The sequence below is a fragment of the Setaria viridis genome, chromosome 9 (assembly GCF_005286985.2).
Source record: "Setaria viridis chromosome 9, Setaria_viridis_v4.0, whole genome shotgun sequence".
Taxonomy (NCBI): domain Eukaryota; kingdom Viridiplantae; phylum Streptophyta; class Magnoliopsida; order Poales; family Poaceae; genus Setaria; species Setaria viridis.
The window spans coordinates 4,634,177-4,654,657 of record NC_048271.2 but is presented as its reverse complement, the minus strand read 5'-3'; the positions used below and the strand labels follow the sequence as shown (position 1 = coordinate 4,654,657).

The 20,481-nt window shown below is 48.6% G+C and overlaps 2 protein-coding genes and 1 long non-coding RNA gene across 5 annotated transcripts; 1 reads left to right on the top strand and 2 right to left on the bottom strand.

The window, feature by feature from the left end:
- Positions 1-951: 951 nt before the first annotated feature.
- On the bottom strand, positions 952-2,181 carry LOC117836621 (uncharacterized). 2 transcript variants are annotated; one of them, XR_004636135.2, is made up of 3 exons: positions 1,725-2,093; positions 1,321-1,584; positions 952-1,221 (listed from the first exon to the last, which is right to left on the bottom strand). It is a non-coding gene; the product is annotated as an uncharacterized lncRNA (long non-coding RNA). The 2 variants fall into 2 exon arrangements; XR_004636134.2 differs by having other exon boundaries at positions 952-1,584; positions 1,725-2,181.
- A 3,219-nt stretch (positions 2,182-5,400) lies between these two features.
- On the bottom strand, positions 5,401-9,624 carry LOC117840410 (uroporphyrinogen-III synthase, chloroplastic). Of its 2 annotated transcripts, none has more exons than XM_034720913.2 (10): positions 9,354-9,624; positions 8,345-8,432; positions 8,034-8,100; positions 7,651-7,769; positions 7,438-7,533; positions 7,104-7,156; positions 6,458-6,543; positions 6,002-6,136; positions 5,792-5,843; positions 5,401-5,713 (listed from the first exon to the last, which is right to left on the bottom strand). In XM_034720913.2, exons 1-10 carry the CDS (start codon positions 9,528-9,530, stop codon positions 5,699-5,701), a joined length of 888 nt encoding a protein of 295 aa, XP_034576804.1. In that variant the 5' UTR covers positions 9,531-9,624; the 3' UTR covers positions 5,401-5,698. The 2 variants fall into 2 exon arrangements, with proteins under 2 accessions (XP_034576804.1, XP_034576803.1); XM_034720912.2 differs by having other exon boundaries at positions 7,104-7,159; positions 9,354-9,622.
- A 1,429-nt stretch (positions 9,625-11,053) lies between these two features.
- LOC117837139 (tyrosine decarboxylase) lies at positions 11,054-13,248 on the top strand. Its single transcript, XM_034716725.2, has one exon. The coding sequence runs from the start codon at positions 11,360-11,362 to the stop codon at positions 12,947-12,949; it is 1,590 nt and encodes a 529-aa protein (XP_034572616.1). The 5' UTR covers positions 11,054-11,359; the 3' UTR covers positions 12,950-13,248.
- Positions 13,249-20,481: the final 7,233 nt, after the last annotated feature.

The window sequence follows — 20,481 nt, the reverse complement described above, 5'->3', positions numbered from 1 at the left end:
ATCCTCTGCCTTTTCCCGAGGTAAAAAGTCGGCCGGAAGTGGAATGGAATAATCCGTCCATTGCCGAAAGGACGTTGGCAAAATTCGCCATAGATTTCGAGGCGCATATTCACAAAGTTGCAGGCTTTTTTCCCAATTATTTTTTCGGTAACGCTAAGGGCAGGACGACTGGAATCTTTAAAAAAAATTGGATGCTCCGACACATGTTGCTATAGTTAAGTATATTATTTTCGCATATTTAACAATAAATGTTGTATGAAATATAATGTTCATGTTGCAGCGGGAATTTTTTATCCCAGAGTTGAACGACATAGTCATTTTTTCCGTATATATTTTAATGTTTCAACTATAGATTTTCAATGTTACATCAACGGATTTTTCATCGGACATCCGGGCATATCTTTTAGACAGCGGCGGGGCGCTCTCGGTCTCTCGGCTCGGTGTCGGCCGCTCGTTACCTTGGCGTACGTTCGCGACGGCGACGTTGGTGGCGCCACCCGTGCAGTCCGATTATGCAAGTGCGTCCGCTTGCCGGCGGCGAAGCGTTCGCCGTCGTCACGCATCTTTTGACCAGCCGTGCTTAGTTTAAGCCCTATTTGGAAGGCACCTCACTTTTAGCCCCATTTTAGCACTTGTCCTGCCAAACAGGGATGCTAAAAGTAGGGTGCTAAGGGTGTGTTTGGTTAAGCTGTGGCTTTTTAAAAAGCTGTTGTGAGCCGTGGGCTATAGAAAAGCAGCTGTGAGAAAGCAACTGTAGGAAAAGCAGAAGACCGTTTGGTTAGAGCAACTGTGAAACTGTACGCTATGTAAGAAATACCTGTAATGACTCTAAAGGTATGTGGGTGTGTTTATATGTAAATTGCTCGTAATAAAATAATGTGTTCACTAATTCGCATGTAAATGACTATTTTAGAAAGAAAAAAATAAATTTTATATGTTCTTCGCCCATCGTCCGTCAAAGTGATTGGTCAATATCTATCAAAAGGTTTATACAATGCCATTCCTCAACATTTCTATCCTCCTCTCGCACTAACCATCAAAGGAGAGCTACGTAGAATTACATGAACATCAACAGAAGGGTCTTTTACATAGCTTACCTGTTCTAGCATGAAAATATGGATCTTTGGACATAAATACTCTCGCACTAACCATCAAAGGAGAGCTACGTAGAATTATATGAACAACAAGAGAAGGGTCTTTTGCATAGCCTTTTCGTTGTACCTGTTCCAGCATGAAAATATGGATCTTTGGACATAAATACTTGACAAGAAGACTAACTGAAGTGAAGCAGCCATTTGTATCTGACAGCAAAACAAGTACCTCTACTCCGACAGTACAGAGGCATTTTTTCGAGAAAATAGTGGAGGGATTTTTAGATTTCCATGCTACTGCCTCCAAAATTCCCATGCATCCTGGCACCCGCAGATAGAGTTTATCAGAAGTTTGTGACAGCTTGCAAATTGTAATGGAAACTTTATTATAGGCAACAGATGCCCCTTTGCAGAAAAATCAACCAGTCACCAGCAAAATTTCTGACATCTCAACTGCAGTTAGATTTCTTTGCAACTAGCGAATCCCATTTCACTGAAATTAGATGGGATGAAAAGGAATTAACGGTTGTGTAGATTATTACACAAGGGAAGGCAGAATTGCTCTTCAGATTGGAATCGACAGCTTGGGGCAAACCAAGAGATGATTGCAGTTTACAGAGTATGGACGAGTACCTGGAGGTGAAGATTGACGCCGGCAACGGCGAGCCATCAAATCGAACCTTGCCGGGGAGATCAGCAAATCGAGCTCCTTTCACATCATCGGATTGAACTCCTCCGCCTCGGACAGAGTCCACCCTGCCTGAATCGAGTTATCTCGCTCATCCCGCCCCTATCTTCCGCCGCGCGCAAAACTGAGCGTCGGCGGTGCCGCCGTACACCGGCCCGGGCTGCATTCTCCACTCCGAGTTGATGCTTCACTCCGTTGGTCTTTGCTGCTACCCCCGACGGAGATGAGCGCGGATGCTTTGCGACGGGGCTAGCGGAGGCGGACGGGACTGCGCGTGGGGGAGAAAATAGAACGGGGGGAGCAAAATGAACCGGTACCCTCGTGATCAGGGGTAGTTGGGTAATTTTTTTACCTCAAAAGCATTTGAAATTAGGTGGAGGGTGCTTTTAAATTTGTACGAGAGAAAATAGCTTTTGAGCAAAAGTAACTATAGCTTTTAGGTCCTTTAATTGCCTTTTAGCTTTTGCAAAAGTAAAAACAGGTTGGAAGTCCAATCAAAGGCACTCTAAAGTTCACTTTAACACCCCCTTTCCTTAGAGCAACTCCAAAAGTTTTCTAAAAAATTCTTCCCCAAAATATGGTATCGGGAGCTATGCTATAAACGAGGTATTGGGAGTTATGCTACAATTTTTTTCCCTAAAAACATATCAAACCAAAAAAAACGCTAAAAATTATTTCCCAGTATTTGCCACGTCATTATAATTGGACCTACCTCCAGATTAGACCTCCTCTACCTTCCATCACTCCTTCGAGAAGAGCTTGCCGCCGGCTCTGCTACCATGGCTCCTCGCACGCCAGCCAACTCCACTCTCCTTCGGCCATCTCCCACAAGGCCACAAATCAACCGTACCCAAATGGCCACAAATCAACAGCACAGAAACACCCCACAAAAATGTGGCCTTGTTCAATACAATCTGGAACAAAACTGAAAGGCAATGAAGAAACAGAACATCTATCCTGTTGATCCACCTATATGTACATGATATATACGGACACTAAAATGTCAGATTGCCTAATGTAAGCTCCCGTTGGTAATTCCCTCAATGACATATAGGCCACGACCATTGTAGAAGCTCGGTGAACTGGCCTGCCTTTAGGATTTGAGCCCCCGGTGGTGGCCGGAGCAGGCCGATATGGTCTCTATCAGAGGCCGGGGACGGAAGGGCGTCCGCCAGCGGCTCCACCGGCGGCGCCGTCGGGAGAAGGGGAGCTGTGGAGGGTGGCTCCACCTGGACGAGGCCGAGGTTGCGGCGACGCGGAGGTCCGACTCACAGCGGCGCTCGGCCTCGCGCTAGAGCTGCTCCTCGCGGCGCGGACAGCGTTGGTGGCCGCCGCCGGATCCAGGAGGAGGATGGCGTCGAGACGTGGCCGGAGTGGAGGATGGCGCGGAGCAGGGACCCGGCGGCGCAGCCCTCCCTTCCCAGCACGAAATCCCGGAAGAGCATCCCGGCGTAGTCCCCGACGGATGTGAGGCGTGGAGAAAAAAAATGAGCGCGGTACCGGAGCTCGTCGGATTGGGGAAGACCGCGCCTCGCGAAAATATGTGGGGCGAGGGATCGCTTTTTCGGGTAGCTAATTTTTTTTTGGGGTTGGGTGGGCTGTTGGAATTCAATTTTTCTTTTTTCCCCCTAAAGAAGGTATTGGGGGTAAGATTAGCAGCCTCTTGAAGTTGCTCTTAGCCCCTCCAAGAGGTGCTAAAGGGTGCTAAAGGGGCTAAAAGTGGTTCCTGATCCTATTTTTTCCCCTAGTGGCCCCCCTCCCCGCACTCCCTCTCTCTCCTCCCTGCCACACCCCCGCCACCCTCCGCCGGCCACGCCGCCTTCGCACCCAGCCGCAAATCCCCACCCCTCCATCCCTCCCTCCCTCCATACCCACTTTGGCATCACTGCCTCTCGCTCTCCGGCGTCCCCCGCAGCGGCTCCGTCGGCGGAGAAGAGGGAGGCGACAGTGGGGTTGAGCCGCGCGAGGAGGTTGTGGAAGTGGGGTAGCAGCAGGGATCCAGGCAGGCGGAAGGAGGCACGCGGTGGGTGAAGGCGGCGCGGAGGAGCGAGAGCGGCAGAGGCGAGGGTCTCTTGCTCCCGCTGCTCGTGAGCCTCCGGGGAGGGGTTGACGGGAGGTCGTGGGGTCCGCCTCCAACAAATGCCCCGCCGTGTTGGTTTTGGTTGAGATCTCGGGCTTGATCCACGCTAGGCACCGCGACGAGGAGCTCTAGCCCCGATACCGAGTAGAGGCAAGGGCCAGCAGTCCGGCAGCCAGGGAGCGGCGGCCGACGCGGGCCGAACACAGCAGGGAAGGCGGCGGTGGAGCGGCGGCCCCCACGTTCTGGCTCTGGAGATTTGTGCGGCAAGAACAGGAGAGGAGGAGAAAGCGAATTGGAAGGAGAGAGAACAGTGCAGTTGAATGGAGGGGTAAATATGTCTTTTGCAAACCAAGGTGCTAAAGTTTAGCACTGTATCCAAACACCCCAAGGAGCTAAACTTTAGTACTCCATTTGAGGGGCTAAACTTTAGCCATGGGCTAAACTTTAGCACCGGTTCACAAACAGGGCCTAGGTTAAAATTAACCGAGCGGAGGGGGTAGGTTATTTAGGGGATGTTTGGATCTCCGGGCTAAACTTTAGTCTCTGTCATATCGAATGTTTAGATACTAATTAGGAGTATTAAATATAGACTATTTACAAAACCCATTACACAGACGGAGGCTAAACGACGAGACGAATCTATTAAACCTAATTAGTCCATGATTTGACAATGTGCTGCTATAGTAACCATTTACTAATGATGAATTAATTAGGCTTAATAGATTCGTCTCGTCGTTTAGCCTTAGTTTTATAATTAATTTATATTTAATCATTTTAATTAGCTTCCGAATATTTGATGTGACACGAACTCATAGCTCCCCTACCTGCAACATATGACACGGAGACGTTGATGACGATTGGTTGCATCGTTGGGCTCGGAAATTTCTGCCACCAATGAACCTCGGCTGCTAACTACTAATTAACCAGCTGCAGTAAAAAAGGTGCCGTAGACTTGCGGTGACTCGTGACGCTGACACACCGGCCGTATGTGCCGGATTTACAGAGGGTAAAACGGGAAAACAAACTCTAACGTGATGGGCTTATCGTTGGGAGGTGTCACTAACGTATGGGCTAACAATCTCATGACGGTTTGCAAGCTATGATTGGCTTCCTCGTGTTAGATTCAAAGGCGAGACGGAATCTTTGGTGTGAGGTCGGGGGGACGGAGATTCCGTAGCTTCGCGGTGTTCAGAATCTTCTATCATTACTCCAACAGCGAAAGATGTAGTGCCTCAACGCACACAAGCACCACTTAACGTGACGACAAGACGCAGTTAGCCAAACAAAGACGGCACTGCTAACCTCGTTGAAAAAGACGAATGGAGAGAGAGAAGAGATGGTGCACGCACGCCCTATACAGCCATACAGGTTCAGAGGCTACCACAGAAAAACAAAAGGTACAGTACAAGTACAGATATGGGCCTTTCAGCCCGGGAAACACCTATATGGCCCAACTGAGCGCCACCCGCCCCACCCCCCTATGTAAAGGCAAAAACATTTGCAGCTTTATTCATGCATCGACTTCCTCGACAATTGACATGTACAGGTAACAAGGATTCTCTCATCTTCTTATGAAAATTAGTAGAAACAGTCCAACTTGGCGCCACACCACAACGCTGAACCGCGATTCAGAACTTGTTCACATGCTACCCTGTACAGCTCACACAATTTACAGCTAGTTTAATCACAACAGATGATCAAGTTTCACTGACGAAACAACAATAGGCTGTACATCAGGCGTGATAAGGCCAAAGAAGCAAAGAATTCCTGAGTCTACAAGCGGCCACCAACGTCAAGAAGCTCCGTCATGCGTCATCCAGTACAAGGGGCTGTCCGTGTTCAACATTTTGGGGCCTAAAGCAGAAACAGGGAAGGCTATAACGGAAGAAACCAAGAAAAATCAGGATAGGACGCAAGGATAAGATAAGAAACCTCTTTTAATTGCCTGTGGACTCTGAGCGCTTCAAGAATGCTTTCAACCCACCTATGAAAAGCAACATGACAAGTCAGGCGTACAGATTAGGCAGTAGTCAAGGGCTGCGCAATATTTGGTGAGAACAGCAGTTTGAAATGTTCAACATCCCTGACGTGTGCATGACAATTGGATGATGTTGTTCAAAGGGCAATATGATGTGTGCATACCCTTCAAGTCCAGGGGTTGTTGGATAATATATGCTCTTCAGACCCAATTTCTTCGCTGCAGAGCCAGTGGTCTCACCAATGCAAGCGATGGAATTATTCCAGTTATCGACTTTTGAGATCAGCTTTAACCAAGCCCTGCATCACAATGATGACAAAAAAGACTGAACAACGGAACCACATATAAAAGCAAGCTGTGGCAAAATGGAAGTAAATATTGGGAGGCTGACGGTTCAAGGAAAGTCAATCCAGGCAAATAGCATATTTCAAGTTTTTACTTGTGTATATGGATGGTTAACTGGCATGGCATGCTCCCCTTTTATAAGGTTAAACTGAGCTTCCCCAAAAGTATTTGATGTTTAAATGTTAGTATCTCATGATCAATTCAACAACAGCTTTACTTTGCACGAACCAAGATGATTTGTGAAAACTTTATCCAAATATGCTTGCTATAATTACTTCAATGCGGAAGGAGAAGCTACTGCAACAACTGGAGCTGAAATAGCAAGCTTTAAAGTTAGTGGTTCGACATCTTCAACAGGTACCTGCATGTGCATGCATACACAACACCTTAATATTATTAACAGATGTCCAAAATCCATGCACAGGAATGTGATATAACACTGATGCCAATTATTTTCTGGTTCTTACGGTAGAAATCTCTACTCTGGTAGTCTAGTGATGCATGCAAAAGTACAGAAGTAAATGACACTATTAAATTAAAGAATGCTAGACATTTATATCTCAGGTCCAGAGTTTGTCATTAGATTAAGCATCTGCAGAGTGAATAGTTGAGCAAGAGATTGAGTTCAACAGCTAACCAAAATTTTAACCAACAAGAAATAAATAGACAAACAACAATAGTTCAGCTTACGTTGTCGTAAAAGTTCAGTTCGTATGAAGATCCATGCCTAAGCACAAATGAAATTGATATAGCAAATTCTCAACAACAACAAAAAATATTCATGTTTAAAACAGGTACCACAGACCACAGGAATAAGTTCAACAGGATGTGGAAAGACTTGTTTGTGCATGTGGTGAGAAAGGAGATGATTGTTAGAAAAGGTAAATGAAAAAGTTCATCCCACATAAGTGAAAAAATTACGGTTGTATATGTATTCAGTCTTGTCACATGAAATCCTCGATCTGATAGCCCATCTTCTGCATTAGAAAAAAGTATCGTAAATGCAGATAGAGATAGTGTACACAGTTCCTGAATAAAAAAAATGATTAAATCAAGAGCATTGATCTCATACGCCAAATTAAGAGCTCATAACCATAAAATTTCAACTAGAAGACTGAATATTGACTGGAGATCAAAATCAATATGCAATACCGTGAAGAAACCAACACTCCACTTCGAAAAAAGTTAATGTGAGAAACATGTGGCCTTAGTGAAAGCAGAAGAAAATAATAACGAAAGAAGCAAACTGACTCACGAATTTCACGGCTAGCCTTTGCAGATGCAGGATACAACACTTTACATGTACTCTCACTGCCCCTGGGAAGCTCTGAGGCCAAAACTTTACCCATAGCTGATGAAGAAGGAAAATTCATTAAATCTGATAAATAATTGAGGATGAACAAAAGAGCAATAAATCTTGAAAATACAGACGTAGCAAGGACATCATAGAAACCACAAGAGAATATACCTTTGGAAGGTGAAAATGCAACCTCAAGAGATTGATCATCAGACTGTGATACTTCATCAAAAACCTTTGCAGTTCCTGCTCCAACAACCGCTACTCGCACCTTAGGACTTGCAGCTGCCCTGGCATTGAATTATTGTGCAGCTCGCGTAAAAAATGGCAGTCTTAGGTTATGTTTGATCTGGTGATGCAACAATTATTTGAAATTAAGGAATTAAGTCTGTAGAACTATAGAAAAAAGATATACCATGTAGTCTGTTAGCTAATGAAATACTGGCACAAATATTTGTGACAAGTTACAAGGAATGATAAATTGAGGCATAATTAATACTTGTACAGCAACATTGAGCACAATAGCACATAACTGCAATATGCTTGAAGCTTACTTCCATCCCTGAAGGAACACTGCAGCTGCCTCAGGAGAGCTTATAGTAATCCAGTCAAACTTGTCGTCTGTAAATACAGAATTCCATTGAGACTAAACCATGACTTTCCAATTGCATTTGTTTTAGAGCTAGTATGAAGAGGAGAATATCATGAAATGAAATACTATAATATCTTCTGGAGAAAACATATAAAAAGGCTAAGAGGAAAGAATGGATATGTTAAGTGCTGTGTATCCAAAGAATGAAACTCTGAAAATGAAATTGAGTGGGCGAACAGTGTACATAGTGACAAAAGAAAGACTAACACTTACTACGTAAGACATCTGGAAGCCTATATGTATCAGGGCCATCAACATGCTTAATAAGAGGAAGTTCCAGAGACTGTATATTGTGCTTTTCCTACAGAATCCAATTAGAAAATTGATGTAAATGCTAGGCTGCAATCAACAGAATAACTAGAAAGAAAGACTAATCTCTGAACTTATGGAGACCAGCAGTAATTTAAACAATATTAGTCTTTTGTAAGACGATATTTACATGGTTATCCCACAAGTAACTTAATTATTATCAGAACTAAGTATATTCATGATTCAAGTCACCCTGAGAAATTTTCAGCAGACTCCCAGGTATTGTCTTCACTAAGCACAATGGTTCAAGTCTGCATGAGAGTTTTATTCTATTTTATTTTGCCCTGGCATTTTTGAAGGGTTTGTGATTGTGGGTACCAAAGATCGAAACATGGCCTGTAAGGCTGTAACCATCGCAATTGGTGATATTGCCTACTGCCCCCCACGGCAGCTCCCTACCATTCGAAGCCAAATTGATCAGAATCGACAATGCAGTATTGACACTAGGCTCCATATTTTTTTAAAAAAATATGGGAGCAAGGACTAAGATGGAAGATAAAATAGCTTCCAAGATGGAACCATAAATTTGAAATCACACATCACAGAAAAGTGGAAATGCCTACTAAATCTGAACTCCTGATGGCAGTTTCAGAAGGACGATGTAGTAGTCAGCTCCATTAGCAATCAGTACGCTAATGTACAAATTTTGCAATGAGGTCCTCCATATCACGCCCCATGTTAACTCTCCGGTGAAGGAAACCAGTATAATTCCCCTAACAGGTGAAGGAAACCAGTATAATTCCCCAAGCTAGAACAACAGGCCGCATGTCTAGCACGCCGAGAAAGGCAATTAACCTGCAATACTCCTTCAATTTCGCAAACTGTTCGTACTGCCACCTCCTCCGTATCTCTAGCTACAGATTTGAAGACGAAAGCACAATGGGAGAAATAAGTACCCATTGGGGGGACTCACCAGCGCGGCGATGAGCTTGGCGTTCTTCCCCCGCTCGCGGGTCACCACGACGTCGGGCGGTGGCGAGGAGCACCCCAGCAACCTACCGGTGGCGCCGGCTCGGAGCCTTCCTGCGGGTCGGGCTTGGCCAGAAGGTGGGGAAGGGAAGGGGAACGCCAGCGAAGAAGAGAAGGCCATGGCCGCATGGAGCTCGTGGGTGGAGAGGAGACTGGAGAGGAAGACGCTCTGGACACGGGCCCCACGCCTGGATTTGGGTCTGCGATTCTGCGGTCGCTCCCAGTCCGTTTCACTCGGCGTTGATAGCGGGCCGTTTGGGCTGAGCGTTATTTGGTGGGTCAGTGGGTGACTTGTGGGCCGTGAAACGTGTGCTCCTCTTTTTTTCTTTCAGAAACACGTTCATTCATATACTCCATCACAAATCGCGATTAATCAGCCACAAATCATGCATGCATGAGAGAATCCAAGCTGTGCGTCGACGGTTGATCAATCGTGCCGGCCGCGACCGCCGTCGCCGTCGCCGCGACGAGCTCCTCCCCGCTTGCGTCCGCCACGGCCCCGAAGTCGACGAGGGACTGGATGTACTCGCCGTCGACGCGCGCCACGGCGTCGCGGATCGCGTGGAACACTTGGCCGTAGCTCGATCGAGTTCAGTAGGTCCGTGACCTGGAGCCATGGGAACGCCCAGAGCACCATGTTGCCGAAGAAGTCCAATGGCACGGCAGGGCTGGCTCTGCTCCTGCAGTTCACCGCCACCGCCCTCACCTGGGTGAACTCCTCCGGCTTGAGGTCCCGCGCCGCCGCGATCTTCTTCCCCCACGTGTGCGGGACCTCCTCGCCGGCGAGCGGGTGCCCGGTGGAGTAGACGCGGTTTTCCATCGTGCGGTTTGCCGTCGTGATCTCCACAACGTGTCAAGATCGACTCAAGAATTGGAAGCCACCTAGATGAATTGTTGTGCGATCGTGGATATATTATTCCTGGAAGCTTAGCCACAAACGCTGCTCGCCGGTCGTTGGTTTCGGACTGCACGCAAACCACGCATTGCGCGCGCGGGGTCCTCACCGGTCGTGTGGCTCTTGTACATACCATGCATGCAATCTCGACCAAGCTAAGGTATGGTCTGCGTGTGATGACGAGCTCGCCACGTCGCGCATATAACCTAAGCCATTTCTTATTCTTATAATCCATTATTTTGCATGATCTCCATAACATGTCAAGATCGCCATTATTATTCCTGGCACTGGCAGAGCCCTCGCCAGCAGGCAGCAGCACTGTCGGTGCCCTCGGCGAGGTCCTCACGGTCGGCATCAACCTCGTTCCCTTCACGTGGGCCGCCTCGCCGGCCGCCACGGAGCTCGAGATGGTCGTCGTCGACTGGCTCGGCAAGGCGCTCCACCTGCCCCTTTTCGAAGCAACTACTCGAGTACAGTACTACGCAACTACTTCGTATAGTTGCGTACCTGGCTACCTGCTGCTCCGTACTTCACTACTCCCTCCGTTCCAAATTATAAGTCATTCCAACTTTTTTGAAGAGTCAAAGCATCTCAAGGTTGACCAAATTTATACAATAAAGTGCTAACATTCATGATATCAAATAGGTACCATTAGTTTCTTCATTAAATATATTTTCATAGTATTTCTATTCGGTGCCATAAACTTTTGTAATTTTCTCTATAATTTTGGTCAAATATAAAAATGTTTGACTCTCCAAGAAAGTTGGAATGACTTATAATTTGGAACGGAGGGAGTACTTCGTAGTTCGTACCTGGCTACCTGCTGCTCCGTACTTCTTTGCATTCGAGCTCTTTTGGTTTCGTTTAACTCTTCCTTTTTTTGCGCACGTTTGCACCTTCCACCAGCTTATAAATAGCTAGAGAAGGCGATTCATGTTTTCATCTGCCTCGATACTGCATCATCTTCTTTCTCTCACTACTACAAGTGGAAGGTGCAGCTAATTGGACCGTCAGTTCATTAATCACTTGTCTCTGCACCTCCCCACCACGCATATATGGCACCGCCTTCGCACTGCTACATCAGCAATGGCGCCCCACAGAACGGCGTTGTCGTCCCTATGGAAACAGGAACTCTGCCGCCGCAGGACTCCCACCTGCTCGACCCCGACGAGTTCCGGCGGCAGGGCCACCAGGTCATCGACTTCATCGCCGACTACTACGCCCGCATGGGCGAGTACCCCGTGCACCCCAGCGTCAACCCCGGCTTCCTACGACGCGAGCTCCCCGCGGACGCGCCGTCGCGTCCGGAGCGCGACGCATTCGACGCGGCGCTGCGGGACGTCCGCGACCTCATCCTGCCCGGCCTGACGCACTGGCAGAGCCCTCGCCACTTCGCGCACTTCCCGGCGTCCAGCAGCACTGTCGGTGCCCTCGGCGAGGCTCTTACGGCAGGCATCAACATCGTTCCCTTCACGTGGGCCGCCTCGCCGGCCGCCACCGAACTCGAGATGGTCGTCGTGGACTGGCTCGGCAAAGCGCTCCACCTGCCCGAGAGGCTCATGTTCTGCGGCGGTGGCGGAGGCACGCTTCTAGGCACCACGTGCGAGGCCATCCTCTGCGCCCTTGTTGCCGCGAGGGACCGGAAGCTCGCAGACATTGGGAGCAGGAGGATCGGAGACCTCGTCGTCTACTGCTCCGACCAGACCCACTTTGCATTCCGCAAGGCTGCCCACATCGCTGGTATCCACCGTGACAACTGCCGCGAGATCGCGACGTGCCGCGATGACGTGTTCGCGCTCTCGCCAGCCGAGCTGCATGCCGCCACGCAAGCCGACGTGGACGCCGGGCTGGTCCCGCTCTTCCTGTGCGCGACGGTGGGGACCACCCAGACCACCGCCGTGGACCCCATCCGCGAGCTCAGCGCCGTCGCGGCGGCGCACGGCGCCTGGGTCCACGTGGACGCGGCCTATGCTGGCTCGGCGCTCGTCTGCCCGGAGTTCCGCCACGTCATTGACGGCGTTGAGGCCGTGGACTCATTCAGCATGAACGCCCACAAGTGGCTTCTGGCCAACACCGACTGCTGCGCGCTGTGGGTGAGGAAGCCGTCACTGCTCGTGGCGGCGCTCGGCACGGAGCAGGAGTACATCCTCAAGGACGCGGCGGCGGAGGGGCACGACGTCGTGGACTACAAGGACTGGTCCGTGACGCTGACACGCCGGTTCCGCGCGCTCAAGCTGTGGCTCGTGCTCCGCTGCTACGGCGTCGAGGGCCTGCGCGCCCACGTCCGCTCCCACCTGCGCATAGCCGCGTCGTTCGAGAGCATGGTCAGGGCCGACGCGCGGTTTGAGGTGACCGTGGCGACGCAGTTCGCGCTGGTGTGCTTCCGGCTCCGGTCGCCGGAAAAGCTGGGCGGCGAGAAGACGGCCAACGAGCTCAACCGGAGGCTCCTGGAGGAGGTGAACTCGACCGGCTCCGGGCCGTACATGAGCTCCGCCATGGTGGGTGGCATCTACATGCTCAGGTGCGCCGTCGGGAGCACGCTTACGGAGGAGCGGCACGTCCGTGAAGCGTGGAAGGTCGTGCAGGATCAAGCTGCTTCCCTCCTCCGTAAAATGGAGATCAATTACAGCGTAGTTGCCGAATAAGTTGAAATGAATTATGCATTGTCAACGTGTCAATTTATTTTAGTTTGAATAAGCGTAAAAGTGTTAGCGGATGGGCATGTAGATGTAGCCCAGTGGTAAGGCTGCAAGGGAACAGCTGCCCGGCGCCGGCGGGGTGTTGGCGCCCTCGTCCCGCACCAAGCTTTCAACGAATGGCATGCCGAGGTGGCGCCTATCAGATAAAAAGCATACTTGTGTTATGTTGTAAAACAACCGAACTTGGTTCTGGTTTCTAGAACCGAGAATCCAGAATTAAAGAACTTGCCAGGTCTTTATAACAAGTTTTTGCAAAAAACTTAGTTGAACGAGTTGTTCTGAGACTTATTCCAAACATTTCTTTTTTGCAAAAGTGATGTGGCGAAAAAATCATGTGTATAAGTTGTCTAGAAAAGTTAAAAAACGAAGTTAAGCAATCCTAACAATGTTATCATGGAATTTCTGCTGAAAGGTTATCAACTTATCATTCAGGAGCTGTTGTACTGAGAAATTAACTGCAGAACTTATGCATAAAAGTTGTATGAAAAAAGTTTTTCTGGCAATATTCTCGTGAATGGTTTTCTAAAAAAATTATCATGAAAAAGTTATCTAGACAAGTTGAATAGAGATATTAAGCGTTAAAGTCAAGTGACGACAATGCTATTGTCGAAAATTGTACTAAAAAAGAATCATGAAAAGTTTTTTAGTAACATTGTACAGAAAAGTTATGTACATAAGCTTATATCATTTTTAAAATAGAAAGTTGCGTGAAAACAAAGATTCCGGAGCGAGCAGTTTTTAACTAATCATTTTATCTTAAATCTATGAGAACTGTAGTTGCATATACATCCTCACGAAATTTACTCATTCTTTTTTTAAAAAAATAAAATGTACCTTCTTCTTCTTTGTTTTGTCTTCGAGCTATAAACACTGGTAGAAAATTGAGCATTAGTCCCGATTGATAAGGACCATATCTCTTCAATACCCAATCGGGATTAAATTTTCAAGATAAAAGGGGTTTCTTTAATCCCGAGGTAGTTTAAAAAAAAACCACCACGCCGCCCGCCGCCCGCCTGCGCGACGCCCAGCGGCCGCCCGCCCTCGCCTCCCGCTCCTCACCGCCAGTGAGGGGGCGAGCAGAGGGGGATGGGGCGGGAGAGGAAGAGAAGGAGGGGAGGGGAGGGGAGGGGGCGGGAGAGGAAGAGAAGGAGAGGAGGGAGAGGAGCTGGCCGCCCGCGCCGGAGGGAGAGGAGGAGGAGGAGGAAGAAAGGGAGAGGAGGAGCTGCTATCTGTGTGCGCATGGAGAAGATAAGAAAGAGAGGGGAGGAGGAGAGGAGACCCGTGTGCTTGCCTATGTTGTGTCCCGGTTGGTGTTTTCAACCGGGACAAAAGGGTACGGCCATCGGTGCGATTTTTTCTAATCGTTACAAAGTTATTTACAATCGGCACTAAAGCTCCTCCCACGGTAGCCTTCGGTGATATTTTTTTGACTCGGGACTAAAGCTATTTTAATCACGGGTTCAATATTAATCGGGATAAAAAGATGGATGGAAGGTCAGTTGGCTAGCAGTGAAGTCATGCCTCCACTGCCGCCGCATAACATTAGGCTCTCGGGCAAGTGGAGCGCCTTGCCGAGCCAGTCGATGACGACCATCTCGAGCTCCGTGGCGGCCGGCGAGGCGGCCCATGTGAAGGGAACGACGTTGATGCCGGCCGTGAGGGCCTCGCCGAGGGCACCGACAGTGCTGCTGGACGCCGGGAAGTGCGCGAAGTGGCGAGGGCTCTGCCAGTGCGTCAGGCCGGGCAAGATGATGAGGTCGCGGACCTCCCGCAGCGAGGCGTCGAACGCGTCGCCCTCCGGAAGCGACGGCGCGTCCGCAGGTAGCTGGCGGCGTAGGAAGCCTGGGTTGACAATGGGATGCACGGGGCAGGGATTTTTGTTTCTTTATAACCTCCTAAAATTCCGGTCACATTAAATTATAAAATTAATTGTACTGGAGCCTAATTTGCGAGACGAATCTATTAAGTCTAATTACTTCATGATGTAACAATGTGATGCTACAATAAACATGTGCTAATGATGAATTAATTAGGCTTAATAGATTCATCTCGCGAATTAGCCTCCGTCTGTGTAATTAGTTTTATAATTAGCTCATCCTAATTAGCTTCCGAATATTTAATGTGATATGAATTTTAGTCCGAACTAAAGATCCAAACATCCTGTAGTCGCCCATACTGATTGCTGGCATAGTAGTCGGCGATGAAGTCGATGACCCGGTGGCCCTGCCGCCGGAACTCCTCGGGGTTGAGCAGGTGGGAGCATTGTGGTGGCACAGTTCCCGTTTCCACAGGGAGGAGGACGATACCGTTCCGTGGGGTCCCATCGTTGATGTAGCTATGCGAAGGCTGCGCCATATTTGGGTGGGAAAACTCGCGAGCACTGATGAACGGATCGAGGAACTAAGTCCGATTAGCTGCACCTTCTACTTGTAGCGAAGGTAAGGAGATGTTGCAATGTCGAGACTGGTGAAAATTTGAACTGGCTTCACATCTATTTAAATATGCAGGTGGCTTCACATCATTTTTTTCTCGAGATTGCACACAACAAAGTGCCATCAGTTCGCAAGCCATCTCATATATAGTCATGGTAGGTAGTTCCGGCGTTTCACTAGTAGGTCTATCTGTTGAAGATATACGTCTCCAAGCAATCTTTGAATATAGACAAAAGCTTCCGGAAGCTAAGACCCGTTTGTTTGAGCTTTTGCTTTCTGAAAGCTGATCTTTAGCTTCTCGTCGTGGAATGGTGGCTTTCCGAAAGCTAGCTTTCTGAAAGCTGAGGACTGTTTGGCAACCCAGCTTTCTGAAAGCGGAAGCCTCGCAATTGCATCCACCCAACGCCGGCGGCTGCCGTCTTCCTCCACCAGCGGCCTCGCCGGCACGCGCATCCATGTGTTTTTTCCCAGCCAAAATTAGAAAGCACAAAGACCTCCAAACCTCCCGCCGCGGCCATGCCTACTTCCAAGGGCAAGAAGAAGCAGCAATCGGCGACTTTGCCGCAGCAGTCCCCACGCACCCGCTCGTCCCGTGGCCCCGAGAACTGCGGCTACGGCGACGGTGAGGGAAGCGTCGACCTACCATCCATCATGGTGCCCAGTGCTCGTGCCGCGCAGCGGCGAGGGTTGCTTCGCCGGCGCCGGCGCCGAAGTGGCCTCCAGGGGCACGAGCAGTGGCGGCTGCTTGGGGAGGCCCTAGATCTCCGAGGCCGCTATGCTCTGACATGAGCAGGCTCCCAGGATGAGAAAGGTGAGGGCGGTGGGCGGCGCGACCTGGGGTGGAGGGAAGGCGGCGGGCGGCGCGAGCTGGCGGCGGCGGGCGACGCGACCTGGGGTGGAAGGAAGGCGGCGGCCGGCGCGAGCAGGGGCAACGGGCGGCGCGAGCAGGGGCAACGGGCGGCGCGAGCAGGGGCAGCGGGCGGCGCGAGCAGGGGCAGCGGGAAGGCGGCGGGCGACGTGAGTTGGGGGCGGCGGGCGGCGCAAGCAGGGGCAGCGGGAAGGCGGCGGGCGACGTGAGTTGGGGGCGGCGGGCGACGCGAGCAGGGGTGGAATGAGGGGTGGGCAGGCGGGCAGGCGTGCTGGCAATAGGGCGGAGGAAGGGCGGCACGACGGGAGCGAGCAGGTGTGGAGGGACGGCGGTGCGGGATGCGGAGGGCGGCGCGACGTGGAGGAGGAGGCGGATGGGAAAAAAAGAAACGTACCGATTCGATACTTTACCGATAGCATGCGGGTAAATAGCTCGGAAAGCTCGCCAGAAGCTCCTTTCTTCCTCCTTTCCAGCTTTCCATTGTAGCGTGGTTTTCCATAACTTCTGACCCATGAAAAACTAGGGTCGAAAGCTAGCTGTTTGTTTGGGCTTTCGGCTTCTGGGGGCTGAAAGTCCAAACAAACAGGGCCTAAGTTTGGAACTCAGCGTACTCCCAAACTCTAGGACTACGACTATCTAAAACCTTCTCTACCCCTCCTCCCTCGACTTCTCAATCCATCAGGGAGCCTCTCAACTCCTCAAGCAATCGAGAAGCTCGAGCCCCTTGACTACTTTAATCCTTTACGGGGCTCGATGCCAGTGGCGGACTTAGGATTTTACCGTAGGGTACATTGAAAAAAATCTTATGCAATTCGTTAAAATCATTTACAATTTGGTAAAACTATATTCTAATTCGGTAAACCACATGCACTAAATAACATGATAAGTCTTAAATTCAAAGATTAAGTTAGAAACAATAATAAATCACAATATAAATAGTTCAAATGAAATACAAATAGTTTGAAATATAGCATAAAAGAAATTTACAATACTTGTATACTTTGTTTACCCGCCGCTTTTTGAATGACATGAATGTCTTGGTTATATATTTTTCATTTACTTAGAAGAAAATAACCCGCAATGACAACATTGCGCAATGGAAGATAAACACAAGTTAATTATTCATACTTGAATCCATTAGAATTATAGCTACCGAGATGAGCAAAAATATACTGAACAAGACTGATAAGCAAAGCATACAATACCCATGCCTAGTATACTTCACTCAGTAGTATAAACAACATAAAAAGACACAGCCTATATACTTGTGCTAACCAGCTATTTTTCAATATCTAGGGTAATTATTCACACACCTTGCACCAAATTAACTAAGAAAATCATGCATTGGCTCGCCGGCGATGCGCGCCTGGCCGTGTGTCGTCTCCTCCCAGTCTGTGAAATAGAGAGAAAGGTGAAGAGGAGAGAAGTAAATCTGGGAACGAAGAAAGGAAAAGTAATGGAACCATCACCGCCAGCCTACGTTGCAGCTGCTTCGCCGCCGCTCCGCTGCCATTGACTCGCGCGGCCGCGCCCCCAGCTGACACGTGTGGCCTCCGCGCGCCGCCGTGCCCAATCTCGAGGGCCTCAGTGCCGAGCCACGTCGCGCGCGAGGGCGCACCTCTGCGGAGGAGCGCCGCCGTCTGCCCCGCTGTGCCAACTTCCGCCGGGAGCCGCTCCGCGCCGCTTCAGATCCGCAGGCCGCGCACCGTCACGTCGTCAGGCCGCGCAACGTGGGCGTCGGGCCGGCGTAGGGCGAAGGCGAATCATCGGGCGAATCGTCAGGTAACCAGGTAGCTGGGCCCCAGGGTATGCCGTGTGGGTCCGCCCCTGCCCGATGCTAGTATATCAGAGGCTCCAACGGTGACGGTGTAAGAAAAATGGACCCTCTAGTCGTAACTGTGATTCTAGTGATAGAATCACAACATTATATTGGGATTAACATATCAAAAATGAACACTTGTATCGTTTCATAGGTTTCGTGGATGCAATACAAAGAAAGGTACCGAAATCGGGATAAAGAGAGGAATGAATTGTACTTATCACATGAATAATTATTTTTGGGTAAAATAAATGGCTTGAATTTCTATAGAATCTGGTACAATACTTCACAAGCTTTCATAGAGTTCAGATCATTAAAATCGGACTCTGGAGTAGAAAATTATGATCAAAATATGATGTGATGAAAAATGACCACCGGAAGATCCGATGGCACCGTCGGACTAAGCAGGGGAATAACCAACACTTACAAAAATGCAATCAAAGGATGAACCGATGAACATACAAGTACATGCACCGAATCATCCGATACTACCATTGGAGTTTGCATATTTACAATGTCCAAATGTCTAGAGAGCATATTTTCGTACACAATGCATGAGAAGGTCACAGGAAAATCCAACGCTTGAAAAATTATGTGCATCGAACTTTTGAGCATTCACCCTGTGCTCAAAAGTTGATCAAAAGGTATGGATTTTTTTTAAAATCTTTGGAAGAATTTTACAAGCTTTTCGACAAATACAAGATCATCAAAATCGAATTTCATAGTAAAAAGTTATGACCAAAATCGAAGAGTAGCGACGTGGTGACCAGAAGGTCCGACGGTACTGTTGGAATTTGAGCTGTGCTAAAAATGTGATTGAATGGTCTGGATTTTTTTAATAATGTCGTAGAGAATTTCACAAGCTTTCCAACAAGTACAAGAACATCGAAATCAAAGTTCGAAGTTGAAAGTTATGGCCAAAATACGGTGGCGGATCATGCGTCAGATTAATTGGTGTCGATGTTTTAACCCGGCAACCTACCAAGAGAGTACCCGGGGTAGAGTTTTGGTTGGTTGGTGTCGCCGAAATCAGGAGCTCGATGGTGTACGTAGGCACACGGTTTAGACAGGTTCGGGCCGCTAGATCACGTAATACCCTACATCCTGTGTGTTGTTTTCTTGTATTGGATTGAACTTATTTTGAGGGGGTCCTTGCCCGCCCTTATATATCGGAGAGCAGGGTTACAGGTCGGCTATCTTACAGGAGTACTAGTCGGATTTGACTAGAGAGTTCTACTCTAACTGCTACGAGTAGTTTCCTTATCCTCGACTAGTTCCTGTCCTCCACATAGACTACACTTCCTGCACCGTAGTCTCCATGTCTGACACGTCTAAGTGTACAGCCCTTTATGCGGACTTATCCAAACTTTCTGGTGGGCCCATAGATGTATGTATGATAATTAGTACAACTGTTTTACTAGCCGTTGGAGTAGCGGTTCTTTTGATATGTTGGGCTATTTATACCCCTTCTACTCCCCCATTTGGAGTTGTTGGAGTGTGTAAAAGTTTATTGGAGTGCAAGACACATCAAGAATACATCCATGCCACCAAAAATGCAAAAGTGATCATCCAAAGGTAATTAGCACAAGCTTAAAGAGTGATTAAGTGTTAGGATAGGCTTAGAGAGAGTGAGTGCAAAAAGGCGTGGTTCAAGAAGTGAACCGCCATTGTAAGCTTGGTGTGCCGGCCTCTTGGGGTCATGGTGGCTCCTCGGCAAGTCTTCGACCCTCCAGCGTGGTGTGGAGCGACGATGACAACTGTGTGTGGGGGACGAGGAGACCCCCTCCTTCATCATGGAAAAGCTTCGTAGTGGAGACGACGTTAAAGTGACTGGAAGAGAGGGAGCCGTGAGCTCTTGCCTTCGTGACAAGCTTCTCATCCGGCTTGGCGAGAGTCTTTGTGACGAGTTCAAGATGGAGAGACTTGGTGACCGGGAGCATACCTTGGTGGAGCTCCAACATAGACTAGGGGTAGCATTTGCCTACCAATACTACGGGATAAATAGCCATGCCAAGTTTGCATCCTTCCTAACCCACTTCTTTACATTTTCGTATGTCTTACTTGCAACTTGTGTGCCTTTACTTTCATAGAATAGTTATTGTTATGATTGACTCTAGGTTGCAAAACTCTTTGTGCGTAGAAATTTTCACTAGATGAACCATAGATGCATATTTAAATAGCATGATCTAGTCTATATTTTTATGCAAAATAGTGGAAGTTATATGTTAAGATTATAATTTTGCCTAATTTATCCCCTTCCCCTCTTAGGCTACGAGCACTGATTCCTTTGAGATGGACCTTCCATGGACCTTGATGATGATGATGTTAGCAACGGTACTCCTAGGAACCTGATGATGAC

Excerpts from the sequence above, each read along its gene's own strand:
- LOC117840410 (XM_034720912.2), bottom strand. The coding sequence starts at position 9,530 with ATGGCCTTCTCTTCTTCGCTGGCGTTCCCCTTCCCTTCCCCACCTTCT. Across the intron at positions 8,433-9,353 it reads CCAAGCTCATCGCCGCGCTG|GAAAAGCACAATATACAGTC; the intron begins GTGAGTCCCCCC and ends TGGATTCTGTAG. Across the intron at positions 8,101-8,344 it reads GCTTCCAGATGTCTTACGTA|ACGACAAGTTTGACTGGATT; the intron begins GTAAGTGTTAGT and ends CTGTATTTACAG.
- LOC117837139 (XM_034716725.2), top strand. The coding sequence starts at position 11,360 with ATGGCACCGCCTTCGCACTGCTACATCAGCAATGGCGCCCCACAGAAC.